Consider the following 20,271-nt stretch of genomic DNA (forward strand, 5'->3'; position numbering starts at 1 on the left):
TCAAACCTTTCATTCTGCTCAACAGTCAGGTGATTTTTCCAGTCTCCGATGGTACCTGGGAGAAAAAACAAGGCAACTGCATCAGTGAAGATTCCGCGGAAGAGGTGGCTTGATACCTTAGTGGTGATGGGAGAAGCATTGCTGGCACTCTCCTTTTTCTCCCCATAAGGGTCCTCACTTACTCCTGCACACGGCCACACCCTGTCACTCTCTCACCTCCTGGCCAGGGGACAACCTCATCCTGGCAGTTCTGGTGTAATTGAAGATCATTAGCCCAACTTCTCAGCTGGCAGCCAGCTGGAAAAGAAGAAAACCTTGGCAACTTGTTTACTATTGCGTTCCAGGCTAGCTTGGGCTCTGGTAGTTTTCTGAATTCCTTTAAAACGTCCATAGAATCACATATCGATGAGATAACATTTATTGATGAGGACACAGATGCTCAGAGAGACTTGGAAAATGCTACCCAACGTCCTTCACTTTGGATTGGCTCACTTGTATTTACTCCTACTTTACCCACTTTAGGTTCACAACAGTCTTACTTTAAACTTCTAGATGTAGAGTCCTGATGACACACAGAAGCTGACAGAAGCAGAGGTAAGAAAAGTAACACTGATCTTCAAACACACTGCACTGTAAACAAATAACTGAAACAAATGGAAACTCTAAGGAAACCGGAGACACAAACCACAACAGTGTAGGACGCTCACACTAGTGCAAATGACGTCCCGCCCCGTTGCACCTCACCCAAGAGAAGAGTGCGTGTGAGTGCACAATAAACATAAGGGGAAGCAAGTCACTTCCAAAGGCGGTTTGACTACTCCTAGTTTTCCTCTTAGCCATTCCAGTCTGTCATTTTCAGGTGTGTGAAAGAGGAACACAGAACATTTTCTCTTTTCAAAGAGAAACAAGTTGCACATGTCAGGGCAGGGGCAATTGAGAAGAGGCTTAGCATCGACAACACGGTAGGGTGTGTGGGGTATAATGGGAAGGCAAGTCCCCACCTCAGGTGGGCTCTAAGGTACCAGTTGTCATATTTTCAAGTTGAACAGGAAAAGACATAGGAAGAGATTAAGTGAAGGAAATCCTAATTTAGAGAAATCAAAGTGCATATTTCTTGCTACTTGACATAGAGGCATAGAACCCTATGATCAAACTCAAAATTTATGTCTCTAATTCTGTATTATACATTATACGTGTACTAAAATCATAAAATATCATTTAGAATGATGGTATAAAATAAAAGAAATATTTAACATGTTCAAATATATCAGTTATATAAGGAGATATTAATTTAAAATCCCAGTCACCAGAAGTATGAGATATTGAGACAAATGAGATATTCCTATACTTTTTATGATGTAAGAGTCTGGTTTCCTAGAGGACACATGACAGTCCTGCCCAAGAGCAAAGTGCAGTGAGTGTGTGTTCTTAAGTCATCCCTGGAGGAGCTTGAGGGTAAAGCACAGAGAAGGAGGAGCAGCCAGTGAGGGCCACAGACCTGTCTTTACCTCTCCATCACAAGGTGAGCCCACGCTAATGAGGGGAAGCAGACCAACACTAAATGAACAACCATTTGTGGAGACATTGTGCTAGCAATTGGTAGATTGTCAGGGGGCCATGGGGAAGACCTCGTGTCTATATGTTACTCATTAGATTCATTCAGATAACAAATAATAGAATCTCCATGTAGAACATCAGAAGAAATCATAGGAAATCATCTTTCTAGCCAAATGAACAGGCCCATGAGGGCCCATGATGTTAGGAGAGTCCACCAACAAACTTACAAGCTACACTCTGGCCCATTGCTACCACAGTGCAACTTGGCTGCTCACTGTTCACCCTCACCTTTGCGAAGGAAATGACCTTTTGCATTTGGCCCAAATGCAGTGGCTATTATATTGTCATAATTTGCCAGTGGGTCATACTTCATATTCTCAAATGTGGCTTGTCTCACAACCGCATCCATATCCTCGTCACTCAATTCTTTCCCCAGAATCTTGCAGATTTTTAACACAGAACCTCTGAGATCCTGAAATAAATCAGAGTATGGTAAATTATGCAAGTATAAGAAAGAAGACTTCAACAAAAGTCACAGCTAAGTATTGTTATGGGAGTGAAAAATGCAGGTACTTATGCTGGCTAGAAAAATGGAGTTGGACCATGAGAAGTGACTTGCTTATTCCTTCTTGGTAAATTCATCTTTCACTGTGCACTGTTTTAGAGCACATTTGAGTTCATTTAGGAACACTCATGTTCGTTTTATCTGCGTTAACTCAGCAAAAATTGGGAGCAGATACCTATGTCAGACACTGCCCATGCAATGGAGCAGGGGCACAGAGGCACAACAGGAAATCGGAGCTGGGAAGTCAGTACAAAGACCTATGGGCAGAGAGTCATTGTGTGACAGAATTCAGAGAAAGTCTCAACAGAGATGACAAATTTGTTCTGAGAATTTAAGGAAAAAGAGGCGTTTTCTAGATAGTCACACTGAAGGGGTAGAGTCCAGACAAAAGGAAGAATATACGCAGTGTTGGGGATGCATGGAAGCTATGAGATACCAGGTCAGTTGACCGTCAGAATTTCAGTGGGGCTTCACAGGCGCACGGCTCGTGTGAGAAAGTGGGGAGATGAGGCCGGAGGCAGTGGAGAGCCCATAATGTGGGGAAGGTTACAAGGCTGGCCACGGACCTGAGTCTCCCTTTGGTAGGTGTTACAGACTCAATGAGAGAGTCTAGGCATGGTGTCATGAGCTTGGCACTAGGGTAACTGAAACTAGGGGCAAATACTCAGCATGTGGCAACCCTTAATCTTGCCTGACTTGCAGGTCTTTCTCCTCATCCCTGCTTAGAGATCCCTGATGGTGTTCGGGCAGCAGTGTGTAGCCCCCTTCCCACAATGATCCTGATTGATCCAAGATCCTCATGCAATCCCATTGCTCTCTACAAGACATTCGTCGAAGGTGGTCACAATGCCCCAATTTTGGTATTGAAACAGGAAGATGAAGTCAAACAGAAGCTTAAAAGAGTGTTTTTCCTTCTAGTGATGAGATGGAAGCAAAGCAAGGCAAGAAAGTCCTTCTTCTCCCACTTCCTTCTCTTTCTGCCATACATGCTATCATCTGAGGACATGACTTTGGAGCCCCCATCCTGCTACTATGAGGGGAGACATCATTGCCGCACTAAATATGATATAAGGAAAGACAGAAAATGCCTGGGACATTCACGACATGCTGGAGTTGCCACAAACAATGTCAGGATAGCCTGCCTCTGGGATTCAGTCAACCAGTAATAGAAGTTCTTCTGTTTCAAGGTGTTCATAGTTGACTACTGGGAGCTGGATGCCTTCTAATCATACACAGACGTTTCACTTCATTTTTCCTGCAGGGCTTAACTATACACAGTACAGATGAGTATAAAATTTCCCATGAGATGCATCCCAGAATGATGAATATAACATCAAGCATGTTACTAGAATCAATAATGCAAAAAATAGATTATGTAATCCATGAAAGACTGAACAATAATCTGGCTCACAATAATCAAACAGGTGTATACCCATAAGGATAAACAGACAATGCCTCACACACAGTTACTTTTTGAAAAGAAAGTCCCAGGTAATTAATTGTAAATGACCACCTGGTAATCAAGGTACAGGAGTGAAAGAAGAAAAATGTCTCCTGTACATCTAATCTGGGATCTCAAATTTGATACTGTTTTGGGGTGTTCTACCCATGAACTATCAATTCATTCAGTCAGGGTGCCTTTCAGCTGCCACGAAGTCTCTGACATCATGTTTCTCACCTTCTTCATCTCCTCATAGGTCATGAACTGAATGTTGAAGAGGCTTCTGTGCTCATACCAACCTTTGATGTGGTCAAACCAAAGGCTTCCCACCACTGGGGGAGAAACAGATACATATTTAGGTAAGTATGTTGAACAGGTTGAAAAGAAACTACAGTTGTGGGAGGTACAGGAATCTTAGTAACAAAGAAGAGAAATGAAGTTTGTTTGCAGATATCAGATTTCCCCTAGCACCTGGCTCTGGGAGAACTATCCACCTTCCCCTAGGAAACAATTCCATGAACTCGGAACAATCGGTCTCTTAAAAATGCAATTCATATAGACAGAAATCATCTTCCCAAGGGAGAGAAAAACTGAAACCAGGAAACAGAAGAATCATCTCCTTTTGGTTCCTCCTGCTGTCCACAAAGAAAAAGGAGCTATTTCCTTGATGTATGCAACATGAAGGCTCCCTGATGGGTCACTTGAGCTCTGCATGGAGACTAATGTTAGTTAACTCTCCTGTTCCAGATCATCATCTCTACCTCTGTAGGCCTTTCCCTTGCTCAAACAGCCACACTGGCACCTCAGAAAAGAATGCAAGGGGCACATGGCTGTCTCCCACAATAGAGTATGCAACGCTTGATCACGGGGTTGTGAGTTGGAGCCCCACACTGGGCATAGAGATTACTAAAAAAATAAATAAAAATTTAATAAAAGTAAAAAAAAAAGAGAAAGGAATGTGGAACAGAATTTTGTCAAATAGAGCTTCCCATGCAATATGCTTTGCACAGCCCAATCCTGTGATCTATATTGAGATGCTTCTCTCTGAGCTAGAGTCGAAAACTGTAAGCTCACGAATCCCCTTTGTCATGGTTAGGTGTAAATATTTTCTGATGATATAACTGTAACTTGTCAGTCTCCTGAGATGGAGCAGGGGTAAGCAAAATTTGTAACAATGGCTTGTCATGGTCATCCACGACAACCCTACCAACTAGCTTGATACATTGATTACTGACCCCTGTTCGACTCTCGTCATACTCTCTCTGCCAAATTCACTAAGTTAAATATTTACTACAGGACGCCAAATGTATTAGTTATGGTATAAATTATAGTTACCTCTTCCTTCGAGAAATTGTTTCATGAATTCCTCAAAGGTACCTATAAATTGTGACATCACATTCTTTGCAAAGTGAAAATATGAGCACATAACATCCTTAGGGTTTCTGTATACATAAATAATCTGGAAAGAAAGGAGGTATTCATTATTTCTCAACTTTCATTCTCTCATATTTTTACCCTTCTACTTTCCAATCGGATGAAGCCCATTCTCTTAACTTTACACTTTCCTAATATGTCATGTATAAACTCAGCCCTCTTTGTATTTTGGGTTTCCCCTTCTCAGCCATGCCTCTCCCTTTATGATTGGCCTGGTGACTATCAATTACTCCTCAAGACATACCTCCTATGGTACCTCTTCTCAACTCACACTGACAGAAAGCAACAATAGTCTCTTGTCTCTATAGCAACAAACTAATACATGTGGCAATACCCCAAATCTGTAAGAATGTGTAATAGTAGGAAAAACTTACCAAGAAAGTTTCAAATTATCTTAGAAAATTCAGAGTGTGTTTTTTCATCCTTCAGCATACGGCTTACATAGTTCTTATTTATATATGTTCATAGTGTAAACTACAGGTACTTTTCATGCAGCAGTTACTTCAGTATTTTTTGCATTGGAGGAATATAGGATTCATTTAAAAAGTTGTTTGCTTTAAACAACCAGAAGACATACTTTCATAAAACACCTAAGCAACCCATTGACATTAGAATATAAAATATCATCAATCTCTGTCCAACCCACATTTAAGTGGCTTATTCGCTGTGTGTACAGAATATTCAGGGGCCCTGGATGAAACCCAAGGCTTGTATTTTCACTGTGCAATGGCATGTATATATTGTGTGACTCTTTTGGGAAGCATCTAGGAAAGCTTTCAGTCACCTACTGCCTCCCTGCACATTGCCTGGAGCCAACCTTAAGCTAGGCGATGGGAAGATGGATGTGAGCACTGAGTGGCCCCACTATACTGGAAATAGAGCCCTTCTCTCATCAGGATTACCTGATATCAACAAAGTGATTGATAATATCAAACAACTGTCAGCAGTGGTTGATATCTCCATAATGAAAGAAAAGATCCTCCTAAACATGAAGGAAGAATTTCTTTTCATTCCCTTGCTGTGACTCTTCATGCCTCCTGCTTCTGCCTTGAGAATAGCTTCTTGTCATTAATCTTTATGCTTAGAGAAGTAAATAGTGACTTAGGCACAATGGTACAACTGAGTCACTTATGCCACATGTCCTGATCCTAACCCTCTTAGGTAGATAATGATGCTTTTGTTAACACAGGGGACCTGGGAAGTGGAGTCGTTTGAAAATAAAATCAAAATGCCATTAGGATATTGGAGTTGGTATTGGAGAGGGCACGGATTGCATGGAGCACTGGGTGTGGTGAAAAAACAATGAACACTCTTACGCTGAAAATAAATTTAAAAATTTTAAAAAAAGGATATTGGAGTTCACGTTTGGATAATAGAGTCCAGAGAAACACTCTACAGTCTCTGTAGAACTAATATAAGAAGTAGTAAATAACAGTTTATAGCAATCTAGGATTAAAGGGAGAAATCAACTACATATACATAGTATTTCAAGTCTTTGAAGTATTTAGGTACTATATACATAGTATTTAAAGTATGAAAGTAGTTAGGTGATTAGGCAATGTAAAATAGGGATTCATAACAGAGAGAGAAGAGGAGAAGACCAGGCCAAACACCTGGGAATCATCAGCTCTTAGATGTTAGTCAGAGAAGGACAAGCCACTAAAAAGGAAGGAGCAGTGTCCCAGAAAGCCATATATAAGGTCGAGAAGAAGCAGTGAACATTTCCTAAATAGTAGAGGTATCACCTTTTCTCACAAAACACCACAGCCCAAGATAAGAGTGCAACAGGTTAGGTTAATTCATCATCTTGATGTTGTCAAGGTCTTAGAGTCTCCCATGTTTCTACTCTGACATGTTCACCCTACTCCACATGTCAGATGGCTACCACTTTTCATCCCCATGGTCTCCTTAAAGAGTGAAGAAACCTTTTGTGAGAAAACATGAAGAAACTTCTTCCCTTGTGTCATTGCTCATAAACATGTCCCTCACCTGTGCTTGAATAAATCCCTGCAAGCTGCCTGGCACCAAAGCCTGGACTTGGTCCAATCAAAGGTACTTCAGACCCTACCCCAGGGTGAAAATATCAAGCCAGAATCACATAGAAGATACAAATCCAAGCATAATGGCAGTTCTACTGACATGAAATGTGACGCAAGGAGTGGTTATAAGGTTGGAATCCATCAGTATCTGCTCTAAGTGTCCACTGAGACAGGCTGAAAACCTACAATGTGGTGGTCTCTGGTACATCAGGAAGAGAAAATGTTTAAAGAGGTAAAAAGTGATAAGCTACATCCGATGGCAGTGGTAGGCCAGGAAAATGATAAGAAATGATCCTGCATTTTGAAAATGTTAAAAAAAAAAGGTGACATTGACATTCAGGATCCAATGAAAGAGCTAAATTCTTTTACGATGTTTCTCTCAAACTGGAAATGAAAGGCAGTAGCTGAAAATGGAAACAGAGCAAGAGAAATTTTGTTTTACTATAAAAATGTGTCACATGAAAACCTGGTTACGGGCCAAATGGAATAATCCTGTAATCAGAAGGAAATTGGAGATGAATGAAAAGTAGAAATTATATTGCTCAAGCAAACTCTTTGAGAATGAAGCAGGTAGAGACGTTTTCCCTGGATAATCAGCTATATGGGCAACCTTGAGCATCATAGGACAGTTAACAGCACCCTGGGCCTCAACCCACTAAAGACCAGCAGCATCACCACCCCAGCCAAAATGCTCCAAATATCCTGTGGGGGAAAAATGTCTTCCATTCATGAAATAGTGGGATAGATAAAAGGAATACAAAAGGGATCCAAACCATGAGTGGAGGGGCAGATATGTAATGAGAAAAGAAATGGTCAGCACATCCCTCTTTTCTTCTTTGGCTTTGAGAATGGCTTCTTGTCATTAATCTATATGCTTAGAGAAATAAAAAGTGACCTAGGCACAACAGTACAACTGAGTCACTTATGTCACGTGTCCTGATCCTAACCCTCTTAGGTAGATAATGACACATTAGTTAATACAGGGAACCTGCAAAGTGGAACGGTTTGAAGATAAAATCAAAATGTCCTTAAGATTTACACATGCCACTTTTCTTCTTCAGGAGGTTTCCACTGTGGAGGTCTTTGATTGGGAATGGTCTTTTGGGGGCCACTGGCTGGGACAGGTGGAGCAGAATGCTACTGAGGTTTGAGAAGACAGAAGACAATAGCAAGCAGTTGTTTTAGAAAGGCAAGGGGGAAGCAAAACATTTAAAAAGTTAATTTTGAGTATTGAGGCCATAAAAGTAAAAAGGAGATACAACTTTTACATGTATTGGATTTTTTCCTATCACATTACCAGATTCATGAACACAGGTACACATATACACGTACTGGGTTTCACCAGAATTAGGGGTTGGCAGCTGATCATAATAGAGTTGGCGAGAGCAAGGGAATTGAGACAAAAGTGATTTGAATGTCAAATATGGAGCCATTGGTGGATGCGAAGTGGAAGAGATGGATGAGAGAGGGTTTAGAGGGAATGGAAAAGTGGAGGGGGAGGGTACCGGAGATCTGAATGTGGTGACTGGTCACTCCAGGGACAACTGAAAGGAGTGGGAAGCAAAGGAGGCAGCTCTCAGAGAACAAGGTGCTTCAAGTCAGGATTCAAGTTAGGGCAATTACTGGTGATGCCTTTGTTCATTCACTCAACTCTACTACCCTCTGGACACTGTTCTGTGTACTTCAAACTCCATCTCTCTTATGAGTTTACACTCTGGCCAGAAATGGACAATAAATAAACAGGTACACAGATGGCAAATGGTGTCAAGAATAAAGGCAGGTTGATACCACATTATAAACTTCGGAGGTTGGTGGAGGAAAAGTTTGCTGGTGGTGGTGTCAATACTGAAAAGTGTGGCACACCTAGAGGTATGGGAGGTGAGTGCAGGGCCTGAGGAGGTCAACATGAAGGAGGCAATCCTGCAGTTGCATGACCCCGAGAATGACTGCCTCCTTCCCGTTGACCCCGCTGGGACAATTTGGCTCACCCTTGTTTGGTGCTGACAAAACACCATTCACTTCAAGTTAGAAATAATCCCATGAGCAACAGGAGTAGAGAGAGAGTGGAAAGTAATGAGTCAAGAGCTGAAATTATCAGTGGATGAATGTGACTGATCCAGGGAGACGGAGAGACAATTCTTCAGCAAAGGTGAATGATTTCCTTTGAGGTTCCCTTGGAATTCCAAGGAACAAGGTACATTTGAAGAGGAAGTAGGCAAAAGAGGTGAAGTGTGAAAAGGAAAGAGGGAGGGCACCCAGAGCAAAAAGAAAGAATTGCTAGCAATTTACATATACTTGTTACTACAGCTGATTCCAAAATGGATATATATTATATATGATATTATAACACACTGTATAAAGTAAATTAAATCGACACATATATACTCTTTCATTTTCTAATGGCTGCATTACTTGTATAATCAGAAAACAAAGGGTGCAAGATACAAATCTGATACTATAAGATAAAAAAAAAAAAAAACAGATGGCTATTGAAAATTGAAGTAAAGGAGTGCCTGAGGAGCTTAGTTGGTTTAGCGTCTGCCTTCAGCCCAGGTCATGATCCCAGGGTCCTGAGATCAAGCCCCGCATGGGAGTGGGGCTGGGTGCAGGGGTCCTTTATAGCAGGGAGCCTGTTTCTCCCTCAACTTGCCCTGCTTGTTCCTTCTCTCTCTCTCAAATAAATAAAGTCTTTAAAACAGAAAACTATAGTGTGTAAAATGCTACATTTGCCAACAGCTGGATGAGTGCACAGTGTTGATGTCTTGAAATGAAATGAAATAGTGAAAAAGAGCAGTTAGCTCTCAGAAGTCAGAGTCCATTTCCTACTTTGGCTTTTTTGTTCTTCAGCCCACTGGGAACCAAGTAGTATGGGAGGTGGGTAGAGAAGAGACGAGGGGATGGTCTTTCCCCCAAATCCATTGCTGGAGCTTTGTACTCCAAGTAGGGGACTCGATCCTTGGTTTCCAGTTTTCCAGTGCCTTTGCGATGTTCCTCAGAATAAATCAGACTTAATAATTGCTGAAACCAGATGGTTCCTGTAAAGAAATAATTTTGTTTTCAATGATGATCCAAAATGGAGGTAGATGTATCATGAATTTTTAATCAGAGTTTGTTACTATAATAAGTACAATGTAATTTCATCTGAATGGAATTGTTAACATATGTAAAGTGCAGTGTGGGAGAAAGAAAACAAACATGGCCTTTCTATTCCTGTTTCAGGAGATGCTCCATTTGAAACTCCATGGGCATTTGTCCCACAGATTTATTCCTTGACTCTTTCGTGTTTTCTTCTGCTTTACATATGGGACTTTCAAATGATCTTCTATGCCTGCCTCTCTACTTCCTTCCCCAACCCCACTCCTAGATCATGAGCCAAAAGAAGCCAAGGAAAAGGAAATCCATGGAAGGAGGCAGTTCTCAGCTTTGTAGGCTTCCCCATGTTTGCTTCTCTTTCCTGTGATCTCCACTTCAGAAAACAAAGTACATTATAAATCCCTACAGGAGGCTCCTGGACACCTACATGGAGATGGGAAGGGAAAGACGATGCAGAATGCTGGACATTTCGCTTAAGAGGGATGTGACAATTCTTACGATGGCTATTTCACCTAATTTCACTTAGAGTGGACATTTGTCCCAAAGTATGTGGGTGTAATTGCCTGGTTATTTTCCTTACAGTTCATGTGCGTGCTTCGTGTATGGGGCTTTAAGGTTGAAAACACACTTCATACAGGTAATCCTTCTGACATATCCAGGCAATGCCTTAAAAGACTTACCACAGCAAAAAGTCACAGGTCCCAGAAAGACTCAAATCAGCTTCTGAAATGAGAAAACCCACTGGCCCCTTGTCAATTCCCATCCCAGCCTTGCTTCCTAAGACCATCCCATCACCCATGCTAAGTAGCAGCACCCAGTGAGCAAGATCATGTTTGGGCATACATTCCCTGCGACAGGTGCAGCTGGTGTGCCCCTTATCTGGTCCACCCAGGACCTAATTTTAGGTGTTGTAGTCCTCCAGTGTTGCCCAGGGAAGACCAAGGGCACAGAGGCCTTTGTGTTACCACAGCTGGAGCTCAAACTGAATGAAAACTCTGTTACAAAGCTCTGAAAGTCTTTCTGGCATCCTTTCAGCTTTCCCAGATAACAGACACTGCTTCTGCAGGAGGGATCACAGCTTCAGGGTAGTTGAGAAGTTATCTAGAATGCCACAGTTCTATAGGGACTCAATGAGAAAATGCAAAATCTCTGCGCAGATTCAAAAATTCAGATGTGTTCAGCTTCTTCTCCCACTCCACCTTTCTTTTTGTTTTTTTAAGATTTTATTTCTTGACTGTTTCCTTTGCTGTGCAGAAGCTTTTGATTTTGATGAAGTCCCAAAAGTTTACTTTCGCTTTTGTTTCCTTTGCCTTTGGAGACATATCTTGAAAGAAGTTGCTGTGGCTGATATCAAAGAGGTTACTGTGTATATTCTCCTCTAGGATTCTGATGGATTCCTGTCTCACGTTGAGGTCTTTTACCCATTTTGAGTTTATCTTTGTATACGGTGTAAGAGAATGGTCGAGTTTCATTCTTTTACATATAGCTGTCCAGTTTTCCCAGCACCATTTATTGAAGAGACTGTCTTTTTTCCACTGTATATTTTTTCCTGTTTTGTCGAAGAGTATTTGACCATAGAGTTGAGGGTCCCTATCTGGGCTCTCTACTCTGTTCCACTGGTCTGTGTGTCTGTTTTTATGCCAGTACCATGCTGTCTTGGTGATCACAGCTTTGTAGTAAAGCTTGAAATCAGGTAACCTGATGCCCCCAGTTTTATATTTGTTTTTCAACATTTCCTTAGCAATTTGGGGTCTCTTCTGGTTCCATACAAATTTCTGGATTATTTGCTCCAGCTCTTTGAAAAATACCCGTGGAATTTTGATCGGAATGGCATTAAAAGTATAGATTGCTCTAGGCAGTAAACAAAGAGGCAACCCACGGAATGGGAGAAGATTTTTGCAATAGACAGTACAGACAAAAGGTTGATATCCAGGATCTATAAAGAACTCCTCAAACTCAGCACACACAAAACAGATAATCATATCAAAAAATGGGCAGAAGTTATGAACAGACACTTCTCCAATGAAGACATACAAATGGCTATCAGACACATGAAAAAATGTTCATCATCACTAGCCATCAGAGAGATTCAAATTAAGACCACATTGAGATACCACCTTACACCACTTAGAATGGCCAAAATTAGCAAGACGGGAAACAACGTGTGTTGGAGGGGATGTGGAGAAAGGGGAACCCTCTTACACTGTTGGTGGGAATGCAAGTTGGTGCAGCCTCTTTGGAGCAGTGTGGAGATTCCTCAAGAAATTAAAAATAGAGCTTCCCTATGACCCTGCCATTGCACTACTGGGTATTTACCCCAAAGATACAGATGTAGTGAAAAGAAGGGCCCTCTGTACCCCAATGTTTATAGCAGCAATGGCCACGGTCGCCAAACTGTGGAAAGAAACAAGATGCTCTTCAATGGACGAATGAATAAGGAAGATGTGGTCCATATACACTATGGAGTATTATGCCTCCATCAGAAAGAACGAATACCCAACTTTTGTATCAACATGGATGGGACTGGAAGAGATTATGCTGAGTGAAATAAGTCAAGCAGAGAGAGTCAATTATCATATGGTTTCACTTATTTGTGGAGCATAACAAATAACATGGAGGACAAGGGGAGTTAGGAGAAGGGAGTTGGGGGGAATTTGAAGGGGAGGTGAACCATGAGAGACTATGGACTCTGAAAAACAATCTGAGGGGTTTGAAGGGGCGGGGAGTGGGAGGTTGGGGGAACCAGGTGGTGGGTATTAGAGAGGGCACGGATTGCATGGAGCACTGGGTTTGGTGCAAAAACAATGAATACTGTTATGCTGAAAATAAAAAAAAAATTTAAAAAAAAATCTAAGCCAACAGCTACAATGATCTAAAAAGCTATATCCCTATGGATCTTTTATGAGATTAGAAAAAATGAGAATAAATACTGGTAATATGCTGTTAACTACACAAAAAAAAGATTTTATTTCTTTATTTGAGAGAGGGAGAGTGACAAAGAGAGACAACAATAGGGGGAAAGGGTAGAGAGAGAAGCAAAGTCCCTACTGAATAGGGACCCAGATGTGAAACTCAATCCCAGGTTCCTGGGATCATGACCTGAGCCAAAGGCAGAAGTTAACTGAGGTACTCAGGCGCCCATGGCACTTTCATTCACACTGTGTCCTTTTGTCTTTTCTTCCTTCTTCCTTTCTTTCTCTTTCCTCCCTACTTTTCCTTCCCTCCTTCCTTCCTTCCTTCCTCCCTCCCTCCCATCCTTCCTTCCTTCCTTCCTTCCTTCCTTCCTTCTTCCCTTCCTTCCTCCCTTCCTTCCTTTCTTTTTCACCTATTTCATGGTCAGGTGTTAGCAAAATGGGGTACTAAGCTTTTCCCTTCAGTTCTTCATATAGTAACATTACTGATTCTCAGTAGGCCCTCCCTGATATGTTTATTCCTTTATCTCAACTCCTGCTTCCATCCTACCCCCATCCTCACCACAGACAAGCAGGCTTTGGGGCTTTGGGGCTTAAAATGCATACTTTACTGGAATGTGTTCTTATGAAATAGGTATTATTGTATGTGTTTGTATTTTCTTTTCGATTTTTTATAACTTATTTATTTTACAGACAGAGATTACAAGCAGAGAGAGAGAGGGAAGCAGAATCCCTGCTGAGCAGAGAGCCCGATATGGGGCTCGATCCCAGGGCCCTGAGATCACGACCTGAGCCGAAGGCAGAGGCTTAACCCACTGAGCCTCCCAGGAGCCCTGTGTTTGTATTTTCAATCCATGGGCATCATATGTTTTTGTTTACCACTGTACACTGTAGTTTAACATTTATTTATATGCTACGTCTGATCCATTGTGTCTATCAGATGCTGTTTCAGGGTGTGCATTCCCACAGTGTCCTGTCTGCTCTCCACCTACTGAGACCCCCCTCCAAACAATCTGCAGTGTACACTCTCACTCCTGCTCCCTAGGCACCTGCATGAGATTTTCTTGGAGGCAAATAGGCAAGACAGGAATTGCCTCCTACGTCTGGACTGCGGTCGTGCAGGGAGTACCAGATGGCTCTTTGGAGAATCTGCTTCAATCTACTCTCTCAGGGGAATATGTTAATGCATGCAGATTTCTTTTTTTTTTTAAATCATTTCTTAAATTTATTTTCAGCATAACAGTATTCATTGTTTTTGTACCACACCCAGTGCTCCATGCAGTCTGTGCCCTCTGTAATACCCACCACCTGGTTCCATCAATAATCACTCTCAATGTGAATGGCCTAAATGCGCCCATAAAATGGCACAGGGTTCAGATTGGATAAAACGACAGGACCCATCCATATGTTGTCTACAATAGACCCATTTTGAACCTAAAGATACACCCTGACTGAAAGTGAAGGGATGGAGAAGCATCTTTCATGCCAATGGGCCTCAAAAGAAGGCTGGGGTAGCTATTCTCATATCAGATAAATTAGATTTTAAACTAAAGACTGTAGTCAGAGATACAGAAGGACACTACATCATTCTTAAAGGGACTATCCACCAAGATGATCTAACAATTGTAAATATCTATGCCCCTAATATGGGAGCAGCCAATTACATAAGAATACTGTTAATCAAATAAAGAGTCATATTGATATGCATGCACATTTCTATGCACTCCCTGTCAGCATTCAGAGTTATCCACTCCTCCAGTGTTGGTCAGTCAAGTAGATGTAAATGAACCATATCATTGTTTCCCAGTTTGGGGAAGTTGTTGGTATTGGTGGAGGTTGATTTTTTTCTGCACATTTCCCGCTCGTTTCTTTGGCTCTTTTTATACTCAGATTGCTGCCCCTACTTCTTGATTTGTAGTCCTACTATGTTGTGGTTATTAATTTTAAATTGCCAACTTGCAAATATTTCCTCTCTGTCCCCTATTACATGGACATAACCAAGAAAATAAGCTGCACGGTGAAGGAAACAATCAACAAAACTAAAAGGCAATCTTCAGAATGGCAGACGATACATGCAAATGACATATCTCATAAAGGTTTAGTATCCGAAGTCTCCAAAGAACTTTTCTAACTCAACACCCAAAAGACAAATAATCCAGTTAGGAAATGGACAAAATAAATGAATAGACATTTTTCCCAAAGAAGACATACAGATGCCTGACAGACACATGAAAGATGCTCAACATCATTCATCGTCAGGGAAATACAAACCAAAAGTGCAACGAGCTAAAACCATACACCTGTCAGATGGCTGAAATTACAGCCCAGGACACATCACATGTTGGTGAGGATGAGACAAAAGAGAACCCTCTTGCACTGTTGGTGGGAATGTAAACTGGAGCAGCCACTTGGAAAACAGTATGGAGGTTCCTCAAGAAATTAAAAATAGAACTACCCTGTAACCCTCCAACTGCAATACAAATTGTATTTACCAAAAGGCACAAAAATCCTGAAATAAAGGGATAAATGCACCCCCCCTGTTTGTAGCAGCATTACCAACAAGAGCCAAATGATAGAAAGAGCCCAAATATCCATTGACTGATAATCAGATAAAGAAGATTTACAATGGACTATTACTCAGCCATCAAAAAGAATGAAATCTTGTCATTTGCTATGATGTGGATGGAGCTAGAGTATATTAACCTAAACAAAATAAGTGAGGCAGAGAAAGACAATATGATTTCACTTATACTGTCGAATTTTAGAAACAAAACAGATGAACATGGGGTGGGGAAGAGAGAGACAGAAACCATAAAACAGTCTCTTAACTACAGAAACAACTACAGGGAACAGAGGGGAATGATGAGAATGATGAGATAGAGGAGATTCATAAGAAAATGGGTCACCAACAAGGAAATGACTTATTTGACAGAAGGAGGTCAAAGCCATTGAGACCAAACTTGAACAGAAATGCAGTGACTGCCACAATCTGCTACAGGCCTGCCAGATGCAAGACATCAGGTGGGCACTGTCTAAGGGCACTATGGAAGGCATTAGTGAGAGAAAGTGTAGCTCCTAGGAGGAGGATTCAGTGAGTGGTTCCCAGTGAACCTCCAGTTCTCTGTGTGAGAAGCCCTCATTGAGATTGACTACGGAGACCTGAGTGAAGATCCGAGGATGCCCAGGCTGAGGAGATCAAACAGGAGGTGAGTACACGGCGGCAGAAGCTGAGTGAGCAGCGAGTGTACTCCAGCATATAGCTGCGCCTGACATGAAAGCCATGGAAAACCTAGGAAGTGTCTGAGACAAGTTCCAGGAGACCTCAGATCTGTTGGGAAAAGCCCAAAATCAAGCCAGGAAAGCCATGCAGGCATTTGAACAGATCAAGAAGAAGCACATTGAGTGCTTCAATGCTTGCTTTGAATCTTTGGCCTCCAATATTAATGAGATCTGCAAGCCTTATCTGGCAACAGAGTGTCCAGGCATTTCTGAGCCCATAGAACCCTGAGGAGCCCTACTGGGATGGCACCAGCTACAACTATGTGGCCCCTGGCAAACACGTCTGGTCTATGGACAACTTGTCAGAGGGTAGAACAGGGACAGCTCAGGCCTTGCCACAACTACACTAGAAGCCAGCCTCCTTCTTCATCCTGGGTGAGACTGATGCTGCCCTGGATGACACCAGCATTGCCAGGGTGGCAAATTACATCAAGGAGCAATGAACTTGCCACTTCTAGGCCACTGTCATCCCTGAGCAAGCGAATTATATGAGCAGCAAAGTCCTGACCTTCCACCTCACCATGTACCCAGATGCCACCGCCAACCCCAATGAACAGTAGCAAAAATTCTGCCCTCCTGCCCTGTCTCTGGCCCTAAGCTATGCCTCTTTTAGCCTCTGCATATTTAGCCCCAACATTCCCCTTCTTCTTGTCCTTAACTCGTATAATCATGGGATTCAGGCACTGCTGAAAAGTATCAAGTGGAACAGCGGTGATACCACGTCTGGAGCAAAAATTCCTCAGCTACAAGAAGCACCAAGGACTTTGGAAGGAGGTGCTGAGCTGAACTGAGCTGAACAGGGCCATCGTCCATTAACCCCATCCCCTCTCCTCAACCTCCGCCCCCATCACCCATAATCATGGGTCCCTTGGGCCCTTTGCATCTCACTTGTATATGGGTATGTATGTATGTATATATGTGTCCACGTGTGCATATATGAGTGTGTTTGCAAAATATTAAGGTTTTGGAGACTCATCTTAGAAGGAGTCTAGACTGAATCTGATTTGAAGAGAGCTCTATATGGCAGCACCCCAGGGCTGGGCAGAGGTATTTAGGACCTCATTGGAATTAGTCAGGTGAAACTGCCCTCCTTCACTCATTGGTGTTTTCATTCATCTGTGTATTGATCAGGCATATCCTCAGCATTCTTTATTTGTCAGGCTCTTTTCTCAAAATACAGAGCTGAATCAGATATGATCTCTACCCTCCTACTGAGGAGATGCAGTGTGTTCCTGATTTCTCATGGTCAGCAGAATCCTATTTGTACATGCTTTGAATGACAGAAGAGGATGATCACCTCCAGGCTTCCCGAGCTGAAGCTTGATGAATTGGTAGGATTTGGTTGGGCACTAGGAGCAGAGCCTGGGCTCTAAGGACAGACAGCTGTGGGTTCTAGTCTCTTTTTAAAATCACTTACTTGTTTGTTGTTGGGCACATCTTTTGACATTTCCGTGCCTCCATTTCCTCATCTGTAAAAATAGAGCTAACAATATGACCTACCCCATAGGATTTAATGATGTCAAGCTCCTTGCTGGCAGACTTACCTCTGCTTGGAACTCAGTATGCACTGACCCATCAGAAGACAAGCCTTCTCATACTAGACCTCTGAGAGCTCTGATCCCAGTTGTTGGGGACAGAAGGAGCCTCCAGTCTGGGACATGCTAAATGCCTTGGTTATTGAGAAAGTTCTAGGGCCTTACTGGGATTTACCTGGTACGTGAAGTGCCCAAGGGAGCCTGTAGCTTCAATCATGTATGGTATCCAGGTGCCTGGGCTCCAACCTGGATTGTGAGGAAGTAGGGAGGAGGTAGACCGGGCCACATCCTGGGCGAATGTGTGTGAAGGTGCCTCTGGGAACTAGGTGTGTCAGCTGCAGGGACCGTGCAGAGGAAGCACAGCCTGCTGCTATGAGGTCAGCATTTGCTCGTTCACGTACACTGTCAGATCGTCAACTTGTCCTGATTGTCTACTGCACTGTGTTTTGTAAATGTTCAGCCAGATCTAGTTACTCAAGTGTCCCATGAATCCATTCTCTAAGACATAGATTTATAAGAAGATCTTGCCCCTTTTGACTACCATTGGCTGTCTCTCTCAAACTGCTGTTACGTATGCTGCACTCTTTTAAGACTTTGATATATATGAGTTCATTGAAACTATTATGGTGTATTTAATACAAATGGTATATTGAGTCGTTCTGCAATTTGCTTTCTTAACTTAACCTTGTTTTTGAGATCTATGCATGTTGATTTTGCTAAATGTAGCTTCAACTCATCCTTTGCAACTGCCTAATAGAGTGTCATCATAAGACTCTATCCCACCTTCCCCGTTTCTTTTGTGATAACTAGTTAAGACAGTTTTCCACTTTGCAATTACAGAACAGGATGCAGGAACAGTGTGTGTGTGTGGTGTGTGTGCGTGTACATATGTATGTGTGTTTACCAAGGTTGCTTCCTCGAGGTTCAATGCAGTCATAGGCTATTTATGTTTTTGTTTCAAAAAGATACTTCTAAATTGCCCTCCTGTATTATTACTCAATATTTTTCTTGAGGTTGTCTTAAGTGTAACATTGTTATCTCCTTACGTTCATCGTAAGTAGTGACTTCTGTAAAACCACAGATTTGACGTGCTAATTATATATTTTTCTAATACATATTAAAAGGCATAACTCAAAAAAGTTTTCTGTACAGCAAAGAAAACTATCAACAAAATGAAATGGCAACCCATTAAAAGGGAAAAATATTTTGAAATCATTTATGATTAGTGGTTAATATAAAAACATATCAAGAACTCATACAACACAATAGCAAATATAACAAAACCAATTAAAACATGGGCAAAGGCTGTGAATAGACGTGACTGTATATATACACATACATGTATATGTACCTCTGCATTATACATACGTCTGTATGTTTTAGTCTGATCAGAGTGCTATAGCAAAGTAGACCCAAATAGGTGGGGATTATTACACATCATAGTGTTAGTATAAGTTAATTTCCTCTTTCTCATGCACTTGGTTATTAAATACAACTTCACCTCTCTGTCCAAAGTAGCTGCCTAAATGGTAAATATTTCTGCATCGTTTCCAAGCCTATTTTGGCACCATAGTGTTAGATAGGGTGTCTTTAACATGGCTACTTCTGTATTTTCTCTGTTTCCTTGTCCACATCAAAAAGTAACTTCTAGGGACACCTGGGTGGCTCAGTCAGTTTACCATCTGCCTTCAGGTCAGGTCATGATCCCAGGGTCCTGCTTCACCCTCTGCCTGCCATTCCCCCTGCTTGTGTGCTCTCTCACTGTCTCTGTCTCTCTGACCAATAAATAGATAAAAAAATCTTAAAAAAATAACTTCTAGCTCATTGTAAAAGACCTACTTCATAAGATATTAAATTCAGTTGACACTATAATATGCAATAGATTAGTGTATATGTCCATATAGAATACTACTAAAAATCATGTTACTTCTTAGATTAACTATTAGAAGAGAGAACTCACCAGATTTGGGGTATGTGATTATGAAGACATCATTTTCTCTGATTTCAAAATTATCTAAGTTTTCTATAAAGCCAATATCAATTGATGAACGATTAAAATAATATCCTTTAAATCTGAATAAGAATTTCTCTGTGTCTTCCATACTTCAGTCACCTGCAAAATAGAGACAAAATGATTGGAAAGAAATTAGTAAAATTTTATGTTTTCTTCCCTTCTGTCTCCAGGACGTTCAGCACTTTATTCCTTGTGGTTTTCATTGCCTTTCTCTGGAAGCACTGGGATGCCCTCTTCAGCTATGTGGAACGGTTCTTCTCCTCCCCCAGATGATGCTGGCACAAGAAGGCAGTGCTCCCCTACCCTCCGGCGAGTGCATGCAGCGAAGAATTAGACAGCAGCTTACCTACTCTGAAGTTTTCTACAACAAAAGAGTTGAGTGAATCTGTTTACATTTAGAAT

At 41.7% G+C, this 20,271-nt stretch overlaps 1 protein-coding gene across 1 annotated transcript in view; it reads right to left on the minus strand.

The window, feature by feature from the left end:
* The window catches only part of LOC116870354 (amine sulfotransferase-like), a 42,072-nt gene extending 22,115 nt beyond the window's left edge, over nt 1-19,957 (minus strand). Inside the window, exons 1-6 of the mRNA XM_032861959.1 lie at nt 19,816-19,957; nt 9,863-10,071; nt 4,899-5,022; nt 3,801-3,895; nt 1,846-2,029; nt 7-55 (exon numbers count right to left, since the gene is read on the minus strand). Of these exons, the coding sequence (XP_032717850.1) occupies nt 7-55; nt 1,846-2,029; nt 3,801-3,895; nt 4,899-5,022; nt 9,863-10,071; nt 19,816-19,957 (803 nt within the window). The remainder of the gene's footprint in view (nt 1-6; nt 56-1,845; nt 2,030-3,800; nt 3,896-4,898; nt 5,023-9,862; nt 10,072-19,815) is intronic.
* Nucleotides 19,958-20,271: the final 314 nt, after the last annotated feature.

Source organism: Lontra canadensis, unplaced genomic scaffold, assembly GCF_010015895.1.
Source record: "Lontra canadensis isolate GAN:19392208 unplaced genomic scaffold, GSC_riverotter_1.0 scaffold23, whole genome shotgun sequence".
Taxonomy (NCBI): domain Eukaryota; kingdom Metazoa; phylum Chordata; class Mammalia; order Carnivora; family Mustelidae; genus Lontra; species Lontra canadensis.